At 41.4% G+C, this 22,028-nt stretch overlaps 1 protein-coding gene across 1 annotated transcript; it reads right to left on the reverse strand.

Moving 5' to 3' along the window:
• Positions 1 to 17,417: 17,417 nt before the first annotated feature.
• zfp64 (zinc finger protein 64 homolog (mouse)) lies at positions 17,418 to 20,363 on the reverse strand. The gene is made up of 6 exons (XM_056275248.1): positions 20,342 to 20,363; positions 19,956 to 20,114; positions 19,623 to 19,769; positions 19,379 to 19,441; positions 19,033 to 19,284; positions 17,418 to 18,856 (listed from the first exon to the last, which is right to left on the reverse strand). Exons 1-6 carry the CDS (start codon positions 20,361 to 20,363, stop codon positions 17,418 to 17,420), a joined length of 2,082 nt encoding a protein of 693 aa, XP_056131223.1.
• Between the last annotated feature and the right edge of the window lie 1,665 nt (positions 20,364 to 22,028).

The raw sequence follows: 22,028 nt of genomic DNA on the forward strand, positions 1-22,028 counted from the left end.
AGCACACCAAACTGTGATGTGCCCACTCATGCCGCAAAGGTCAGGAAGAGCCAAAAGAAAGATGGAGGAACAGCAAGGGATAGATAGATAGATAGATAGATAGATAGATAGATAGATAGATAGATAGATAGATAGATAGATAGATAGATAGACAGACAGACAGACAGACAGACAGACAGACAGACAGACAGACAGACAGACAGACAGACAGATAGATAGATAGATAGATAGATAGATAGATAGATAGATAGATAGATAGATAGATAGATAGATAGATAGATAGATAGATATCCTCCCTTAACAATGACAGATTGAGCTTCCTGTTGGTTTCATACATGACAGAACACGTATTTGATTTATTTATTTTTATTTTTTTGTGTGTGAGAGGAATGAGCTTAATGCACCTGTGCAAAAGATGTCAACACGATGCATCTTCCAATGTCGTTCTTCTGTTTCCTGACACCATGGAGATAAGCATCATGAAAAAGATCAGTTCCAACTTGCAAAGTTTCACCATTTTGAACCTTTTTTTTTACTGTGGCTGACATTTTTATGTTAATCTTGTGTTACGGCAAATGCTATCAGGGAGGCATTAGGTTTCCTCCTCACACGAGCCCCAGTTGGCTCTGAGCTTGGCTAATAGGTACTGACTGCTGATGCATACGGAGAGATTCCCCACACCCCCCGAAAAAAAAGAAAGAAAGAAAGAAAGAGAGAAAAGAAAGAAAGAAAGAAAGAAAATAGTGCACAGGAGGTATCCAAACCCCCGCATCCGTATTGATTAAACAAATTTGCCACAAATCATTTTACAAATGCCCAGTGGGGGGCTATAGACACTGGTGGAAATACCCCATTGATGCACTGTCGTCCCCTGCAGGGCCCTAGCCCCGACTCTTGGCTCGTTTAAGCGTGCTGACAGCCTCTGATCCTCCAGCCATCTGCAGGGTGGGCCGGCCGGCCTCAGCCATGGGGCCTTTGTGGCCCCAAAACTCAGGAGATTTAACAGTGAGAAATAATAACACCGACTGTAGGTGAAAGACTTGCCTCACATCTCTTCTCTGGTTCGTACGATCCACAAGCTAAAACCGGTGTTTACCGAAAATATCAGCTGGTATCAATTGGCATGTAATACGATGCATGGTCACTGGTCACTGGGCAAAAAGCCTTTAATGCTTGGAAATTGGCTGAGAGCTATGCTTTCACATCCCACTGCTAAGCATTTAACGATACTGAAACGTGATCATTTTGAATCCAGAGGAAAAAAAAAACACGAGAAATGTCTGGTTCCCAAAGCAAGGGAGGGAAAGTAATAGGAATATCATGTGAACTGACAAGTGACTTTCACTGCGGCATAGATGCCTGGTGTGCTCTTTCAGTGACACATACAACTTTGGGTCAAAATTAGCTCCGCCTCCCCGGCCATGCTGCATTTGTGAATGAAAATGGGTGGCGACAACTCTCTGGAGTGTGTGTGTGTGTGTGTGTGTGTGTGTGTGTGTGTGTGAGTGAGTGAATGAATCAGTAAGCAGGCGTGTATATCCTATATATATGTGCTGTGCATAATGGGCAGCCTCACAGGAGAAGCTAAAAACAGGAAGATGGTGCTAATTTAATCATATACTGTATATGCAGTCAAGACTGCATATCATGAATGCATTTATTATGATATTATATCCTTGTTTTCACCTTAATAAAGCTTCATCTTCAGTTTAGTTATGGGGTTTTTTTTTAGACTACATTAATTTGTGTCAGTTTGATCATCAGTTTTATCATATTTAAGTAACAGTGTTTAGGATTGCCATTTAAATGTTCTAGTATACAAAAACGTGTAGGCGGGTTCCTTGTTAGAGGATTACTCACTCAACGTTTCTCTCATAAGGAGGCTAAATTGGGGTGCAATGAGGTGTACTGTGATGACAGGTGGCAGAGAATGCGGTGCTGGGGTGCTCGGAGATTAAACTCAACTTTCATTTCAGTTTTTCATGCATTTTATCTCGTATTTCATTTCGGTGAGCAACTTTTTGGTGGGCAGTGGCTCAGTTTCACGCTGTTTTTGTTTTTTTGCTTCAGTGTAAGTGACACTTAGCAATCAGAGCAGCTGAGTATGTGCCTGCGCACATGCTTTCATTCACACGCACACATGCACACACACACATACAGAACAGAGGTTGATTGTACATATTTTGTTCCCTTGAATTTCATTATGTACATGCAAGATTTTTTGTCTCTGTTATTAAATTTATTTTTTTTTTCTCGAGAATCTCATGATCTGGAAACAAACTGCAACTATTACCCGTGTGACTGTTTGGGGCTTGTGTCAGGAGGCCATCCTCCCTTCTCATAACCTCAAACACATGGTCAGCTCCTATTATTTTAACTGCTTCCAGTGACTTCAGATCTTGCTCGACCTCTGAGTGCAATCAAGAGAAGAAATGGCCACATTAAAACGACTGGGCGGTGGACAGCTTAGGTTACCCAAGATGGGTGGGGAAAAATAACCAATGTACAACCTAGACAGCCTCAGAGCTTCATGAATGATTGATTTATGGTTACGTGGTTAAAGATAAACAAAATGAAAAATTTTTGAATTTTTTTTTTTACATTGCATTGCATTGCATTGCAAATACCATTTCTGGTATCAAGAGTCCAAATGACTTTCATAAAACATGTCTGCAGCCTTCTGTGCAGTTACATGTAGAAAAAGACACAAGAATGGTGTGCTACGTGAATTTTGGAAATTTTGTGCATCCCCTTTCTTCACATTGATTAATATGTGTGTGCTTTTTTTTTAATGCAGAGGTAAAAAAGGATGATGAATGGACTCTGGAGGCCCGCTGAGTTGGTTGCTGGGGGGAATAGCAAACTGGTAATGCTTACTACAGCTGTCTGTACGTAGTGCAAACCGCCGCCACTTCACAGATAGCCAGGAGGGATTTAAATCCATTCGCTGGACGTTTGTTTTCAGTTTGAAGACGTTTCGCCTTTCATCCGGATGGCTTCTTCGAGATTTAAACCCCTCCTGGATGTTTAACTACCCAGACGACCGAGATGAGTCTACATGGACGTACAGCTTCACCGATGCAGCAGCTTCATTGTCATTTGCTCATAAAATGCACACATAGTCAAATTCATAATCACAGACGTATCTATATATATAAATGTATGCACACACACACACACACACACACACACATATATATATATATATATATATATATTTAGTCATGAATCACAGCTGTTGTACTTTAGGTACCATTTCCTTGCATCTTTCACCTTTTCAGGTATTGCGGTGCTTGCCGCCTGGGCCCGGGATGAATGCTTCTTCAGAAACCTAATCCAACAAAACAGCCCATCGCTCATAAAGACGCCACATGAGTGATGTGAGCGGAGCGAGTTATAGCGACCCTGGGACACACAATTCTTCCCTTTTCCCAAACACGCAAATTCCTCCAATTTGAACTCTTGTAAGAGCTCAGGCAGCTGTCACAAGAGTTTCTTGGTGGTGTTTAAACTCTTTTTTTTTATGAACAGATTTCACGCCAGCCATAAATATAACACCGGTGGAAGAATAATCTTGTTTGATAATAAAGGCGTTCCCTCAGATAAAACTCAAAGTAAAACTCATTCACCTAATTCACCTTCAGATCGCAACTGCTGGCAAGGGGCAGATTTTGAGCTGCAGAGATATAAAGTCCAGTTTCCTCCTCTCATCTGGTGATGCTGGTAGTGCTGGTTGGCAGTAAAAGACCAAGAATCAATGGCGCGCTGCTGATAACAGACGGACAACTTAACTGATTGTCTTTGGACCAAACCATTCGTTTGCAAAATACCTTCCAGTTGTATGATACCTTTATGTCTATGTTTACGATACAGACATACATGTCTGTATCATAAACAGAGCAGAGAGTTAAAGCAGAAAGTCGAAGAAAATAGGTGGGGGTTGATTTCTTAAGCGATTCACTTTCTTTTCTGCAAAAATTAACAACGCAGCTCCCTCCAAGTCAAGAAGAGAAAGAGAGAGAGAGAGTAAATGATTGTTTTCAGGCATGTTTAGCAGCGGTGTAGGCACGTGGAGGACACGCGTGCATGCACGCACACACACATACACACACACACACGCATGCACACACATACACACACCCATCTATGTTTCCAATTCCCTCTCTCCCCACTGAGTCGGAAGTTACAGAGTCTTCGTCCTCTGCACAATGAGATAAATATACTACACCACTCTTGCCTGCAGATTTTTCTCATAAAAATCCCTTTGATAGTTTAGCCATCTGGCCGGAGCCGAAAAAAGTCCTCATAAAAGAGGCCCTAATAAGGTCAGGGGTCACTCCCTCCCTAGGTCAGGGGCCCTGGAAGGTTGTTATAGTGGACTTTACTAAAGTTGTCAGCCCAGATCCCCTTGACAAATTAAAGCACATTCCTCTCTTTTTAACAAGTATTCCATTACAGTCGGCCATCTCCGCATAAATTCTGTTCCCTCTTATTAGATGTTATGGAGGACAGTCAATTGGAGGCCCGGTAGCACCGATATGCTACATGTACCCCGCCATGGTACACAGACCTGACCGAGTTAAATAAGAGGATTGAGCGATTGCGAGCCAAAATTATTTGTTTTTTTGAAAATATCTCTACGTCATCCATTCTTGTAAGGGCTGAATGAGTGACACAGAACGCAGACCCTACCCCTTTAGTTAAGGCTGTCTCGGCTGTTGGCTTATCACCCTCCCCTTTAACGTATGGCACAGCCATGGATCTTTTCCTTTCTGCCCCACCATGGAAAATCCTTATCCATATGAAGATTAGTAAATGGCCTTTAGTCAACACATGGTACATTAAAGGTGCAATGACAGCCTGTCATTAACCCTGACCTGTCTGGCTCTCTGTCCAAACGTCCAGGGGATGAAAGGCTCGGGCTGTACTTATCACATAGACACTTTTAGCTGGCTGCTCCCCATGTTGGTGCATGGAATCTGCTGGCCTGACACAATTCAGACAGGCAAATTTGTTATAAGAAACAGACAACAAATGCAAAAAAAGAAGAAAAAAAAAGTGCGATGCACAAATTTCTGAAAGCAACATCTCAGGTGGAAAAAAATATTTGTCTTTTTGCACTTGATTGTTGACTTTCCCACATACAAGAATGTGTTTTGTTCCACTTGGCGTGGTTTCAAAAACCCATCTAAAACAGTCAAGCGACCGCTCAGCATACGACAGCCCCTATAACACTGTGGGAAGATTTGGACAAAAAGCAAGTGCTTCTCAGCACACAGCTGGCCGGTTGGAAATTTGTCTTGCACTTATTGTCTCCCTCTTAAAAGAAGTACCAAAGCTCTCGCTCCATGCTCCATTCGCTCCCTAAGAAAGGTGCCGGCGGATGACACATGAGCACAAGTGTCCAGTTTCAGGGGACATGGTGAGAGAATTGGTGGAGGACGATGAGCGTCATTAAACACCACTGAAGAAGTGGACCTTGCAAGCCTCTCCACAGAAATTAATACTGCACGAGCTACAGGTGGGGTACGACGGGGAGGGCCGCGCATCACCAAAGTCATATATATCCCTTGTCGGGCTTAAGTGTCGGGGAGTGTATAACCTCCTCCCCGGTGTGTCTCTCCGAGGAAGGATTGTGCTTGCTTACAATGACAAATGCTAAATCATCGGAAGTGCGGATTGATGGGGATTACGTCATCAGACTGAATCAGAAATCAGGATCAGATCCGATTTATTGGCAAAGTATGTTTCCACATACAAGGAATTTTACTCGTTTTGGCTCACACGGGTCAACATAAGATGATATAAAATACTACATTCAGTTCAGAACAGCAGCAGCAGCATTAAGGTTGGAGGCGCGAGAGGTTAGACAATAGTTAAAAAAAGGTTGTCGGGATGAGGAATTACTGTAAATAAATAAACACTTATGTACAGATAAACACCATTATGTACAGTAAACAGAGGATATTAGCTGACGTTTACATACTGAGAGTCACATTTAAATAATATTACACCTAGATAAACATAAGAAACCAATAATAGTAGCGATTAATTTGGGGGAGATGATTGACTGGTGTTTAACTTACACAAAGCACGTGTTTGATGTTTGAATAGATGTAAAAATAAAGATTTTAGTCTTTTCATTAATCAAGAAAAAAAATCGCACACACAAACATGCCAGTTCTTGATACTTGGCCAAAACCAATATGTTTCCCTTCTTACGCTCCATTTTCAAATGAGCGAATGTTGAAAGGTGATGGACAAAAAAAGAGACTTCAGATTCCACAAAGTGAAGAATGCAACGTCTCCAGTTTCTCATAATCAGCATGACTATGAAAGGAGAAAACAAACAAACACTTTTTTTTCTCGCAGACCTTTGCCTGAGGGAGTGAGTATGAGGAGAGGTTTCATCAGGGCGCACTGTTATTAATCTTTGTTAATTGTAGGCTCCTCTATCCAGACGTCCTACAGCTCTATTTTTCATCATTAGACCCCATGTTTATGGTGCCAGGAAAACGGACCAACAACATAAACCGCAAATAGGCAAATCTATGAAACATCAAGAAAGATCTTGATAGGAGGGCACAGGTCCACTGAAGAGAATGAGTTCTTGCGGTTCACTATTTGAAGAAAATAGCCCAAAAAATCGAGTCTCATGACGTACATTAAATGGAAATTGTGAATTCCCACAACAACATCTGAGCTGACTGGGAATGTGCAACTTGCACGAATTGTCTTGATGAATTGCTGATGCATGCTGCTGAAACTGTTCAAACTACAAATGAGGCTGCACAGGAAAATTTGGTTGTTGCTGATGTTGAGTAAGTTTTGGCCTGTAATGTTGACATATTAGAAATAGTATCAGTGACATATCTAGGTTATTCTTCCAGATCTTTTTTGTTTTACTGCATGGTCATTTACACACAAGCACTTCTTCTTCTTCTTCTTTTTTTTTACTTGCCACTGATCACATACCACCCACAAACATATACCATATCATTCATTATAAGCACCTGTTTTGGCATTTTAATTCACAATTACAAGCGGTGTAAGGACGTAGCATGCCTCAAATGCCCATAACACAGCTTGCATTCCATGTGCTGCACAGTGATGGTATCCTCTTTTCAAAAGGAATGCATCATGGTGGAATAATTGCCCTTACTCCTCTCTGGCCACTTAGTTAAAAGGGATTCAGATGGTTTGAGATCTCTCCCCACCACCCCTCCTCCCATGGGGCAGGGAGAGGAGGGGGGACAGGGAGGGGGATGGGTGTATTTGACTTAGGAGGGCTGAATTTGGAAGGGGGTGGGGGTAACTACATAAAAGGACAAGTCTTTTTCATCCTTGTTTATCCATAGTGAGTTGTCCGTAATACGTTGCGTCATATCAGTTAGACTTTGTTGTGTACCGTTATCAAGAACGAGAACAAATACAAACTTGAATTTGGGTGGATTTGAATTTGGGTGGAATTCCACTTGTGATTCCTTCAGTGGAGTGTAGAAAAGGACCCCCAAAAAAAAGACATATTGGATTATGGTGGCATTTTAGAAGTCACATGATCCTCTTGGATCACATAACGGCTTGGTTTCTTGTCACCTCTTGTTGGCAAGTCTGGCCAGCTAGTGGGAGGTCCAAGTGGTCTACAGGTGTTAGAGGTTTACTTTAGGGACAAACAACTGCTAGCAGCTATGGCTTATCTGCCACCACACATGCATGTTCACACACACACATAAACATATGTGTACACATCCTTAGTCACGCCGACAAATGCACTATCAGCTCCACACCCATGCTGAAATCTTGCAGCAAGGCCCACAAGCCTGGCTTTCTTTGCAGCTGAAACTGAAGTTGAAATGGAGACGCAAAGCAAAAAAGATGTGTCACATTACATTTGTTTAGAAAGGAACTATGGACCAGCAAGTTTAACAGGTTTTGTCAAAATTTGGCAATCTGTGGTGCAAGTGCAGGATTAACACAAGTTTTTTTTTTTTGGGTGATACAAACCCAACTTATTATGTGTTACACAGCAAGTAAATGTATAAAGAAATAATTACTGTTGAGTGCTTACATTTCCTGCTTGCTGAAGGTTAATTTCCAACTCAGTGTCACGACTAATGGGGAAAGCAAAAAAAAAAAAAAAAAAAATTCAAGTAACACTCAAAGCTTCTCACCTGGATTATTGAGCATGCATCAAGACACTAAAAGCTTGTGTTTCTACCCATATTATCAACCTGGCTGCTGTGAAGTTTGGGACAAGTTTTTTTCTTCTTATCATGTTATGAATGGATATTGAAAAATGTGCTGTCCTCACTACCCTGTGCACTGGCTTAATGGCTTTGTGGGCTCGATTTGAGACCGTTTCTTGTCGAGGTGTTTATCTGCCTTCCCATCTTAAGCTCCTTTGATATTAATCATTCACGGTGGTTCAAAAGACTACACTTACCCTATATATTTTACTGTGAGGCATCTTTTGACTACAAAACCATCCTCTGTTTGAAACATGTGTCTCCCATCTCCAAGGCTGTAGTATCATGCTCCTGTGATTTTGACAATCCCATTGAGTCAGTCTTATGTTTGCAACCCCACCCCCGCTGAGGGGCTAATTAAAACAATTTCAAGGACAAAGGAGGGGAGCCCATTGTATCATGCAACCAACAGTGCAACGGATATGGTGCCAGAGGGGCACAGTTGTCAAGGATTAGCATCCCTTCATTGGTGTAGATGGATATATTCAGCCCCCTAGAACCACTGGTGACAGTCTGAGTGGGACAGCTGTCTGAAATGTGCTTTGAGAAGGAATGTGGATGCAAAAAAAAAGGAGCTAGAATTGGTATTATGTAGACCTTTGAGCTAGTTGGAGCATATTAACATGATCATATTAATGCAAAATAGAGTCTATATTATGCAATACAAACCCTAGAATAACTGTTTGAGAATCACTTTAAGGCATAGCTGAATTTACTGGGATTAGATATTGCATAATGTTTGTGTTGAACAACAGATATTTTCCAATATGATGCTTTCTGATCATATTTCATCAAGTGCAAAAAATAACCCTCAATGATGTACTGGACGATGAAATTTCCCACAGGAAACGGTTGAGGTGTTGTACAAAGTTCGGAAACCTTGTCCAAACCCAAATATGAAGTATTTTCCATCCCCCATATTATTTACTGAGTAATTTTGTTGTTGATAAATTAATAGAATATGATCAGCTAAGTGTTCATCCATAAAAAAACAGCCGATATCCAGATCTTTCTGAGGTTGATTTCAACATTCCTTGGTCATTTATTTATTCATCCATTCCAGGATGACCAATGCTTTCTTTCCCAAAAGAAAAAAGAAAAAAAATCTGCTGGTGACCAACTTCCTCTCTTTCCTTTAAACTCATGTAATGGACCGATGAACTGGATCGTCTATGTCCTGACTCACAGCCCCCATGCCATAATATTTATACTAGTCATTAAAAAGCTGGTGCCCCCATCAAATGGCTCCAATGGTTAAATTACACTTTAGTGCTTGCTCACCTTATTATATCCTGACTAATACCCTGACTAATATTTGAATATCATGAGAGAGTCTCTTGTCCAAAACCTGAGGGGAAATTGCGGACAATACCTTGACTGTTGGATAAATCATTCACAGTATGAGTTGGCAGATTTCAGTAACAGTATGAAACATAAAACAAGGCTGTTATCAAATTCAAAGCCACATTGTTGAAGTAATAATGTAAAATGCTAATGTGCTTATTTTGTACCGAAACAAAGGTCAACCCATACAATTATATATATTCTCTGCACCACGGCACCTTATCACCTCTTGTTTCGCCTGTATAAGTCAATCCTGTGTATATATCTGAAGATTGTTGTGTTGTAGTGTTGTTATTCTATTTTAAGTACACCGAGCGAGCCACGAAACCAGAGTCAAATTTGTGCAAATCTACATGGCCAATGAACATGATTCTGATTCTGCTGTAGATTTTTTTATTTACAAAGTTAAACGAAAAAGAGAAGCGTTCCTTTTCTATCACTTTGTTTAGCATGCACATTAATCTGGGCGGGTGTCCCACAAACCAAAGTGTTGACACTGGACTTCTCATCCGAGCTTTTAAGGTATTGTTGTTATCTCTGCAGCCAGGGCCTACTTATCTAGCAAAGAGGAACTGTATGTGGCCAGAAACAATAGGCATGATTGAGTGCATTCCCCAATAGGTGTTGGGTTACACTGGCTCGGCCTATTTGATAGATAATATCTGTTGAGGGGGATTCTCCTCACACAATCTTTATAACCCGGAGGTTCTGAGAGATGATGCATCCTTCATAAACTAATTAAACATCTGCTGTCGAGTTGTGCTAACGCCAGGCACTGAGAGTCAATGCCAACCAGCCTAACACTTTCTATTTTTGATGTGTTCAAACATAAAGTAACATCCGGTTGTAATTTTTAGTTTTATTTTCTAATTTATTCAAAATCATGCATTCACATTTAGGAACCTGAGTGTTCTTGATGCCTACCATGACATTTCCATACAAAAGGTGCCAAAATTTATTTTTTTAAAATCTCATCCCAAAGTGATGAATGAACTTTCATACAGACATACATACCCCCTAGTGAATTTTTAAAAAAAAGCCTCAATAATGTTATTAGCCTAACAAAGGGAATGGTAATCCGGGGGCCAGTTTGAGTACATGGGTGGGATGCATCCATAATGACCCGAGAATGACTTTGTGAATGCTTCAGAGGAATTTTCACACCAACAAGCTGTAGGAGATCTATGCCAAATCTTTGCAGAATGACCCCCAAATCAGGTGAAGCTTAACATTTCCCATCAGTAGAAACACGGCCCAAATCAAACTAAAGAAGCCGCTTTAAGTTTGCAGCCACGGCTGAGAGGAAATCTTACACACATCATCAAATGATAGTGAACCACAACGTCATCATTAAACTAGGCAACATTTGGCAGATCAACCATTCACACTCCAGAATCTACAGATCTAAGTGACAGTATGAAGCATAATCAGGTCACCAGCAGATCCATAGCTGGGGGTAGACTCACATATGCTAATAAAGCAGATGTCCACAGTCCCCAACACATTCCAGGCAGCCTATAAAAACAAAGTGTCGTTCCTCCCTAAGGAGCAAACCCCCCGTCTTCTATCTCTAAAGCTCAGCGAGCTCAATATAAACAACTAGGTGACATAACCTTGTGGTTACAACAATTCATTTCAACTGTTGGAGATGGGAAACATTATTCAGCACAAAACTGGCTGAGGGGATTGGTCAGCTCCTCCACGTTACTGTCTCCACAACCAAGTGTGGCGATTCGATTCCCTCAGGTCAGGTACGCATTCTCTTCATTTTGGGAACTATTTCTACGTGTTTGGTCAAGGCGTGCTCCTGTCTGAAATCTTCCATGACAGTGGAGGTTTCGGAGTCGTGTATCTGCGTCTGTCATCCGGTGTGCCCAACTCCCACTGAATTCATCAGCCATTGTTTTCTCTGCACAGGCATTTATGATGTCACCGCAAACATAAGCTTTGTCCTCAAATGAAGGATCAGCCAGGGTTCATGCCCCTATGGGGTCAAGCAAACAGCAAATATGGACAGACTATGACTTAAATCATGGCGGTGAGGGGGACACTACTGTGACAAAGAGAGAACTGATTAAAGGCGTTTGAGACCTGGAAGTGCCTGTTAGGATGAAAAAAAAATTTTTTTTAGTAATAACCAAATACCCTCCACAACCTAAAGTCATAATCTTATCTTCTCTGTTCCTCATCACCATCCAGTCTCTCCGCCACACCATTCCAGAGAAATACCACGCTTTATCTGAATGAAAACAAGAACCCTTCCTGCCTCCGCCAGTAAGAATGGAGAGAAATGTCCCCCCCTGATGAAAAAGTGGACAACAGGCCCAGACACTGAAAGTACTTGAGGCCGAATTGATGATTTCAATAAAACAATAAAACTGCAATTACTGGGGCGAAACAGACCATACACGCGAGAAAGGCCTCCCTGCAACTCTTCCTCCCTGCGTCTCATGCTCAATACTCCAGGTAGGAAAATCAAAGAGGGTTGAATCAGTTCATCCGGACAGAACATTTAGAAGAGCACATCCGCCGCCATCTGTGTGAACTGATGTTCTGCAGAAACAAATGGATTAAAACGGCCTCTGAATGGGGTCTGTTGGTATCTAAGCGAGCAGGTGGTAAAAATGTATTTTCTCCATAATGAGAAACAAAAGATTATTCCCATAGAGCAACCAAGGTGCTCAGACAAAAATAGATGATAAAAGACACCAATGAAGCGCTATTCTTTTGAATTTCAATGTTCGGTGGAAAAAAAAAAGACATCACATACATTGTTTTTTTTTTCCAATGTTCTCAAATCCACTGAGGATTTCCCTCCAGATTGCGTAAGAATGCATTGGGCATCAGCAGTATGAGTGTGCACTGAAAGCAGGCAAGGTAAACATAGACTTAAACACACACACACATGAATGTGTGTGAATGCATGCGTGCGTGCACAATGGCCTGCATGTGCAGAGATCGGATTTCCATCATGTTTGTTTTCGTAGGATAAGGTATGTGTGAACAAAGAAAATACTTTGCTTGCCTACAGCCATCTGTTAAAACCAGGGAAATCTTTAAAATAGTAAAAAAAAAAAAGTTTGTTTGATTACACAATGGATTTAATTGGAAGAACACCTCAACACACTGGCGATTGGCGGCTGACATATCTCGGAGGCTCAGCGTAAAATGTAAATACTGAATATGTTTAAGATAATGACACAATCTAGCATTTACTCCCCTTTGCCGATACAAGAACCCAACACGAGAGATCAAACCGCTGCTGCAAATGCATTTTGGCCCACGCAATCAGGGAAAACACTGTACATTTGCCCTGTTTCCATCCATCCGCATCAATAAATGGATACGACTCTTGAAATCGCTTGCTGACAACGAATAAAAGGCGAACCGCACTTAAGTGTGAATGTGATGCCCCTGCAAACTATGAGAAGACAGAAGAAGAAAAAAACCCCAAAAAACTTATATTTTCACATAGATAAAAGGAAAGAGAACAATTTGGTGAGGAGTGAGTGTGCTTTCACCAGACCATGCATGGCTGCCTATGCATGGTCATAAACAGTCTTTTGTTTGGGACTAGCGCCACAGAGATGGGACAATAAAACAATGGCTCATAATACGTCTGTTACTGAAACACAAAAGCTGAGAGCTGGTTTTTTTTTTCCTTTTTAGGATTCACATGTGTCAGTCATACCTGAATGGTGCAACGCGTCACTATAAACATTATTGTGATAGTAAATAGTGCTACTTCTGTGTGTGTGAGAGAGAGAGAGCGAGAGAGAGAGAGAGAGAGAGAGAGAGAGAGAGAGAGAGAGAGAGAGAGAGAGAGAGAGAGAGAGAGAGAGAGAGCGAGCGAGCGAGCAGGAGATACTGTAGCATTCCTTTGTCCATTAAAGGACTTTTATGGGCTTTGGTCAGCTCGGGCCGGCCATGCCTATTGGCTCAGAATCATACTTATTTTTCTGCCCCCTGAGGACCGGTTTTAAACTGCTGCTTTCAATCTTAAAGAAAAGACAACAAAAGAGCCTGTCAGGGCAATGCTTCCTGACAGGCCAAGATAGACAACAAAAAAAAAAGAAGACAAAAACAACACCCTAAACACTCAAATGTTGAGCTAGCGTCACAAAGTAGGTGACAATATTTTCAGGTCATAATGGTGTGAAAAGCTTAACTTGAGCCGTGGTGGTGTTTTTGAGATCAGCAGGCCATCGCTCGTGTCAAGTTAAGTTATTGGGACGGGTCTCATGTCATGTTCATCCCCCTTTTCTTTTTTTTTACAAAAGAAAATGCAACAGCACCATCGGGCACACCACACGGTTGCGGTCACGTCCCACAAATCAAACGGGACTGAAGTCTCGTTTAAGGATGCCACAATTAAGACACTTGCGTAGCCAAATTACATCTCAGCAAATAATCGCAACGCATTCAGAAAGGCAAATTAAGTTGTCATTATTACACCGCTCGGCTGTCAAAGGCCAGCCAATCCCTCTTCTCCACAGTATTTCTACCACATAGACAAGAAGAATTAAATGGAGACCAAGATAAAAGCCTCCAGTGTGCCAAGTAATCAAAACTCACTTAAAACGTCAATAGTGTCAGATTGAAAAGATGCTGGCATTGGGAAACAGATCGTTGTCAATAAAGGAGCGAGCAGTTAATTTCATTAAGGCATTCAATGTCATCTACTGATGGGATAGAAAATTATGTGCAAACAACACAAAGGTCAAAAAATGTATTGTTGATCCCGCACAAACCAAGGGACAATGTGATGTATTGTAAATGGGACAGCGAAGGCAAATATGGGTGTTTGTTAGGAGAGACCTGTGATCGAAGTCAAAGCCTGACTAAATGATTCAAACCTTTCCGTCGACCGAGAATAAAACCAGCAATCAAATAACACTCCTTAAATCTAACTTTATGACATTTTCACACTAAAAGTTCCTGGTCCATTTCTCTAAATGCCTGTGTGCAGTCTGCAGGAGCTCTGCTCTTTCCGCCACCGACACTTGGTCCTCCCTGCATCTGTTTATACCCAGAAAGAATGCATCACAACTTACGATTTCTTTAAGCAGCTGTGAGTGGAAATTGCTTTTTCGGGAGACATTTATGGCCCTATTCAAAGGCTGACATCTCAAACACAGGAAGGAAGGAACTGAGAAGTGCCATACAGTATCAAGAGGTCCGTTTAGAATTCTTGTTACCTTTCTGACAAAGCTCCCCGACTCCCCTTTCTGCAGAATTTACAGATTTCACGACATAATTTACCCAGGTTTCTATCAAAACACAAAACTGTTAAGCACGTGACTGTACAATGTCATGATTTATCCCTCTGTGCATTCGTTGCACACACCAAAAGACACCAAACACACTGAAAATTGTTACGCATTGGATGGTTACGATATTAAAGTCTCTACAATATTTAGCCTAATAATTCCAAATGACCCCTCCTTGCAAAGCTCTAAGAGGGGGACACTTATATGTTGCAACCCATAGACAAAGCACTTAAGCCGGCTGTGATATCACACGTAGAATGTAAGAGGGAGGGGAGAAACAGCCCTCCTCCTCCTCCACCTCCTCCTCAGAAGGAGTGCTTGGGATTAGGGCCTGAAAATCTGTGAGATAATAGATCAAAGAAATGCATCAGAGAGCACTTTATGTTTTTTCCCACAAAATGCTCATACTAATACATAATAGAGTTTTACACTGCTTTTCAGTCATCTGGGAATAGATTAAGCAACAGGCTGTGATCATGAACTCACACAAAGTGCGAAATGAAATCACTGACACCATGGATGATTAGTGTGATTGATCAAAACGTGGTCCCAGTACAGCTGACAACAATGCAAATTGATAATTAAATCCAATTGATCAATATCAATTTAAAAGCCCATCTCAGAATCAGAACTACAGTACTGTGTATAGATTATCAAATCATTGACGAGGACTGAAAGAAGTGAACGTACGATACATCCGAGTGGTTTTCACTATTTCTTTTTTTTACTTGATTGTGATTTCAAAAAAAGTAGTATTGTATTTTGAATTCAAACCCTAATTTTGAATTACAGTGGAAATCAGAAGGTAGGAAACTCAGTTCATTAACCAACGGGAAGCCCTACCACTGCTTTAGGATACTATAATCAATATATTCTCAAGTTATAATGGAGGAGGAAAACTGCAGGAATTCTGCACCTCTGGCACTGGTGAGAATGACTTGTTTGGATATTGACTGACACCCACAGGCAGTAAGGGGGCATAACAACCCAAAAGTTATATTCGCGTTAAATTCAACAAGCGTAGAATTGCAGAGACAAAAAAAAAAGCCTTTAATGTACTTCAGTGCAAAAGGAATTGAACATAATTTCCTTGATATTTGTCGTAAATAGCATTTCCCCCCCTTCCACCAGAAGAACGTTTGCCCTTTATCAACACGAGATTCAGTCAGAATTGGTATCGACACGCACGCGGATCAAAGTAAGACTCTTAGCTGAGCTGTATAACTGGCACAAAACCATCCAGCAAAACAATTTTATTTCATTTTGTGGCCTTCTCCAGTCAGAAAAGAATAGAGGCCTGAGGCACAAGTGCTATTAGTGATGAAGGAAAAAAAAATCAAAAAAAAAAATCAACGTTAACTTCCTACTCAGGGACAGCATTCACTTCCTTGCAAATACTCAAAGCTGAATGAGTTTTAAAATGGGCAGAATAAAGCCAAGCAAGCACTTTACTGACATCTAGGGAGACAAAGGAGGCTTTTAGAACCAAAAGGCCTTGATATATATATATATATATATATATATATATATATATATATATATATATATATATATATATATATATATATATATATATATATGCAAATGTTCTCTGCAAATGGCACCCATATTCTAGTTTCAGACAGAACACAACCATTTTTAACAGGGGAAATTCCATTTCTGGAAAAAAACACAAAAAACCGACAACAACGGAACCCCACAAAAAAAGCAAAACATCCCAAAGTATTTTCAGCAAGTGAGGACTGAAGAGCTGCTGAATCTCAAAAAGCAAACGTTGCTGCTGCTTATGACTCTGCTGCCATCCAGAGGACAAACTGAGGAATTTCATTCAAGAAATTGAGGCGGTAAGAGGTTGCTTAACTGTTTCATATTCTATTATTCATACTTCACTGCATTCATCTAAGATTTACAGGCAAGAAAACAGAATAAAACCGAATTCAATCTCGCTGTCCCTTTAAAAGTAAACTGAAGAAAATATATGTAAAAAAAAAAAAGTAAGTCAACTTTATGACTGATCATATTTATTAGATTTCAAAAGTTCCTCGGTGTGAACGAAACATTAAATTCTGGATCGTACAACTACTTCTAGTCTGTAATAACGACAACCTAAAATCTAAATGGTAAAACCTTAATGTCCCCAAAGTAATAACAAAAGAGAAACCACTTCAGTATACGAAAAAGCAAGTCTTGGAGCAAGCCGTTGTTAAAATTTGTTCCAAACAATGCGTTTTAGAATTCATACTTTAAGATTAAGAATTCATACTGGCCAAGTGATCTAGCAAAGAAACAGCTCATGATATATGATACAGCCACATATTCTACACAGCTAAAAGGCAAGTGCTAACAGCTTTTCCACTGCTGATTCCTCTCTCTCCACCTCAAGCTAATGTGTGGTAAGCGTTGTGGCGCAAAATGGCTGCCGTGCATCACCCAGGTGGGTGCTACACATTAGTGGTGGTTGAAGTGAGTTACCCCCTTCAAATGTGAAGTGCTTTGGGTGTCTTGAAAAGCGCGATATAAATGTAATGACTATTATTATTGTTCAATTTGCCTAGAATCATTGTGGGATGCCCTCCATAGTGTTTGAATCTGAGTAGAGGGTGTGAGGAGAGAGCTGGCCTATTTCACTTTGCTGTGGTGGGCTTGACACTATGAGCGGGAGACTGTGTATGACCACGCCCTGGCTGCTTAGGCTGATGTTAGGCACAAGCATACTGTTGTCCCCACAGGGTAAGGCACTGTCCTCATGTGCAACCGTCCCCACCTGCTTGGACACTTCCTCGGACTGACTGCACAGCATGTCAGTGGGTCTCCCTGCAGCCACCACTGGGTTGTTGCTTTCTGTCACCACGGTGACCTCAGTGCCACCCTCCTCAATCAAAGCGTTGAGGCCCTCTAGGTCGGAGCATGTGGTGATGTAGGTCTGTGTGCTGTTGCTGGAGTCCTGAGAGGTAACTGCTGTCTGGAGCAAGGCCTGGTGAAGAGGATTGTTGTCCTCTTCTTGGTTGAGCTCTGTCAAAAGCATTGTTTGGGTCTGAAGGCTACCTTCTGCTGTCAGGGAGGAGCTGAGGGGTTGCATAGGTGTCAGGAGGTTGACCTGCTGGATCATGGAGTTAACCACCATGTCTTGGTTTTCTGGACTTAGCAAGACCATGTTTGCCTTATTTTGATGGCTGTTCACGCCAGCTTGCATCAAAGAGTTCTCTTGGCCTAGAGGGTGTGACACAATGATTTTGAGCTGTGCGCTTGTAAAGGGACCCAGGGGGTCAGAGGGGACAGGAACCTGCAGCTGAGTGTTGCTCTGCATTGGTGTGGCAGGACCCAAGTTGACTGCACTGGGCTGAGTGGAGAGCTGAAGCTGCAATGCAGTTTGAGTGTCTCTGTGTTGCTTCCTATGGCTGCGCAGAGAGTCCTCCCTCACAAAGGAGGCATCACATAAGTCACAACGGAAGGCTCGCGTTGCATCAAGTTTGGCTCGATACCGTGAGCTGACAGGCTTTGGGGAGTCCCCTCCTCCACCATTTCCCCCACGCCTGCCTACTTTCTTACCACTGCCTTTCTCAGGTTTATCTGAGTGGCACTTCTTTTTGTGTATGACAAGGTTACTGCGCTGTTTGGAGGCAAAGTTGCAAAAGTCACACTTGAAGGGACGCTCCTCCGAATGGATCCTCTCATGGACTTTGAGTGCTCCCTTACTGGAGCAGGAGTAAGTGCACTTGGAACACTGAATGGGCTGAGTAGGTTGGTGCTCACGGGAGTGCTGTCGCAGGGCAGTCTTATTGGCACACTGGAAGTCACAGTGTGGGCAGTGGAAGGAGTTGTCAGTCCCATGTTTGATCTGAATGTGGGATTTCAAGTTGCCTTTCATGGCACAACGATATTCACAGAAGTCACACTTGTACGGCTTTTCCCCAGAGTGAATCCGAATATGCCTCTTTAAGTCTGAGTTAATCTTGAACTTTGCATCGCACTGTTGGCATTGGAAAGGGGCATCACCTGGAAAAACAAACAAACACATACAAACAAATAAATAACATGATACAACATGTAATTTTTAAATATAATCTCCCGTGCAACCTATATAAAGCTACATAGACCAATCAAGGAGGACCTCTCTCACACTTCTCACTGCACAGTCTACCACAAATCATGTGGGAAGTTTAACCACGCACCGGTGTGAGAGCGGAGGTGCACAGTGAGTTGACTGGAGTTGCGGCTGGCATATGGACAGATCTGGCATTTGAAGGGCCGCTCATCATAGTGAATACGGAGGTGCTTCTTCAGACTGCTGCTGTCCGCTGCTGCATACGGACAATGTTTACACTTGTGCGGCTTCTCTCCTGTGTGAGAGCGACTGTGCATATTGAGCTTGTCCCGCCGACTGAAGCGCTTATGACACAGCTCACATTCAAATGGCTTTTCACCTGAACACAAGGCACACAGAGAAAAAAAATTGCCAAAATGGAATCTTATAGTCCTCTAGAGGTCAAGAAATGCACCTGGAAGACATTAACATACCAGTATGGGTTTTGAGATGACGCTCCATATCTTTTTGGCCATATTGTGTCTTAAATGTACAACCTGTACATGAAAACAAATTGTGTTTTACATTGTGTGTGAAACATCTATGGGAAAATCACAAACTCTCTCAAATAAATAAAACCTAACTGGTAAGAACTGACTGGAAGGAAGTACAACTCTCCCTGCCTAGCAGCTAAATGGAAAGAATGTGTTACAGTCATAAATGGCAAGAGGCACCAACCTGAGAAACAGCAGCTGTGCCTCTTTGAAGTCAGGGCCGGCTTTAATTTTTTAGAGGTTGTTTTCTGTGCTTTGGTCAGGATCTTTTTGACACCTCTCATTACGCAGGTCTGGTAGGTTTCTTCGAAAACAAGCTCTGTGTTGGAATCTTGAGTTAACAAACAGAATGATTTTGACTGCAGACACGCCACACAGTACCCATAAAGGCAGTATGAAACAGAGATTTGCTCTCACTCCAGTGGGATTAAAGAAAACAATCAGGTTTGCAGTTTTAAAAAAAATTCATTGGAGGAAATTTGCACATGATTCTATTGTGTTATTTTCTATTGTTTACCAGTAAGAGTGGGTGGTGCAGTGGTGGCTGATATGTCAGAGGTGGGTATGGAACAGCCATTTTGCTTGTGAGCAAGAAATACTTCAAAATTATTGTACTGCTGCTTACAGAAACCACAGATATGGATATCTGGGCTTACTTCCACCACAACAGAATGCCCTACAGCAAGATAAGAAAAGAGAGAGCGAGAAGGAGAGGGAACAAAAATACACAATTATATAGGAATTATGTAGCGTTGGGTCGTGTTTAACTTGTATGCACATGTAGAAAAGGCTGTATGAAGTCTAACCTTAAGTAAGGTATTGGCTGCACGACAAATCAACACTGTGAATGTGAACGACGTTGCCTTGCAGTTTCATGCAGTTAGTATTCGTGTTATTCCTTACCTTCTGCGTTATATGCTGTCATTTTTGCAGCCTTGTTGTGAAGATTAACTCATCTTCTGCCACCACCCAGAAGCTTAAAAAATAACCCTGTCTGGGTGAATTATAAGTGCTTCTCGGAAAACCAAGAAAGCACGATTGTAACACATTTCGAAAGGTGAATTCAAAACCGTTTGATCGATACTAGTAATAATCTTGCAGTAACTCTCAGATCACTCCTCTGGCAACAGTGGTGCAGATCGTTTTTACGACAAGTTTTCCATGGTTTGCGGCAGTGGGAATTCTCCTTTACGGCAGCAGGAGCAGCAGCAGCAGCAGCAGCAGGAATCGGCGTTTTGAAAAATTTACGTACCGGCACAACGCAATGATTTCTCGGCCAAACGCGAAGCCCGAAGAAATTCGGTATATTTTTTTTACAAACAATTTTGTTAAGATTTTTTTTATTTCTTTCAGAGAAAAATAAGAAGTCAATTTTCCCTTGAACGTACTTCGAGTGCAGTGTAGAGCCGAAAATATATGTAACGGAGGATTTACTGCCGCCTATCGTACAGGAGGTGTTAAGTTACGTGAGTAATATAAGCCAATATTTTGGGGAATCTAATTAATAGGAATCTACTCTACTATTAATAGGAATCTACTTCCGATTTAAATTGAATAAACTCATCATACAGTTTAAATTAATGTTAATTGAGTGTGGTCTGCATTCGATTTTTATTAACGATACGCCAATATCACGTATCACTGAAAACGCAAGAGTATTAGCCTTATTAAGACTAGGCCTTGTAGCGTTACCATTCATTCTACAGAGCGCTAATATTTATAGTCTGATGTTTCAAATATTGGCAATTTGCTGACGTTTTGAGGTGAGGGTATGTGAGTGATTCTTTTTTCTTTCTTTCCCTTATTTTTTGCTGAAACAGTCATGCCATTGTGAATAAGCCCTGAAAATGAGTGACATACAGCCCCATTCTCAGTGGCAGGTCCTTAACAGTGTGATTGCCACTGTGAAGCTCAGGAATTTCCTTACGTTGACTTCCCTGCGTTGCAAAGGCATTGCACTGATTCCTTCCCTGCTGAAGCAGCAAATCTTTGAGAGACAGACAGGAGGTGCATGAACACACACACACACACACACACACACACACACACACACACACACACACACACACACACACACACACACACACACACACACCTCATACAAGTGACTTTCATTGTCTTCAAAGATGAAGCCGCATTTAAATTAATCTGGATTCATTTAAATATGTGCCCACAGCCTCGTGAGAAGACTCAAGATAGTAATTTCTAGATAGATATGTGACAACTGTCCATGTAATATTAATAGAGAAGTGATCTTAATTTACCAAGTTCTTCATGCTAAGAAAAATTAGGACAGTAGCACGGTTGAAATCTGATGACACGGTTCGAAAAAGAAAGACATGAAAAGAAGATAATTAAATAAATAATCAAATCTGCTTGACCGAAGAGCATGCAAATCATATGCACATAAATCCCCCACAAACTCATACAGTTAAATGTACATCAAAAGACCACATTAACATGTGACAGACAAATGACTCAGAGATGAAGTAATTAAAAGAAGGACTTATTTCATCCCCCCAGCATTGGACAGCAGGCCATTGCGTTCACTACTTTGATCTAGACTTAATTTTCACAATCAAGCTGGAGA

The sequence above is a fragment of the Lampris incognitus genome, chromosome 2 (assembly GCF_029633865.1).
Source record: "Lampris incognitus isolate fLamInc1 chromosome 2, fLamInc1.hap2, whole genome shotgun sequence".
In the NCBI taxonomy this organism is placed as follows: Eukaryota; Metazoa; Chordata; class Actinopteri; order Lampriformes; family Lampridae; genus Lampris; species Lampris incognitus.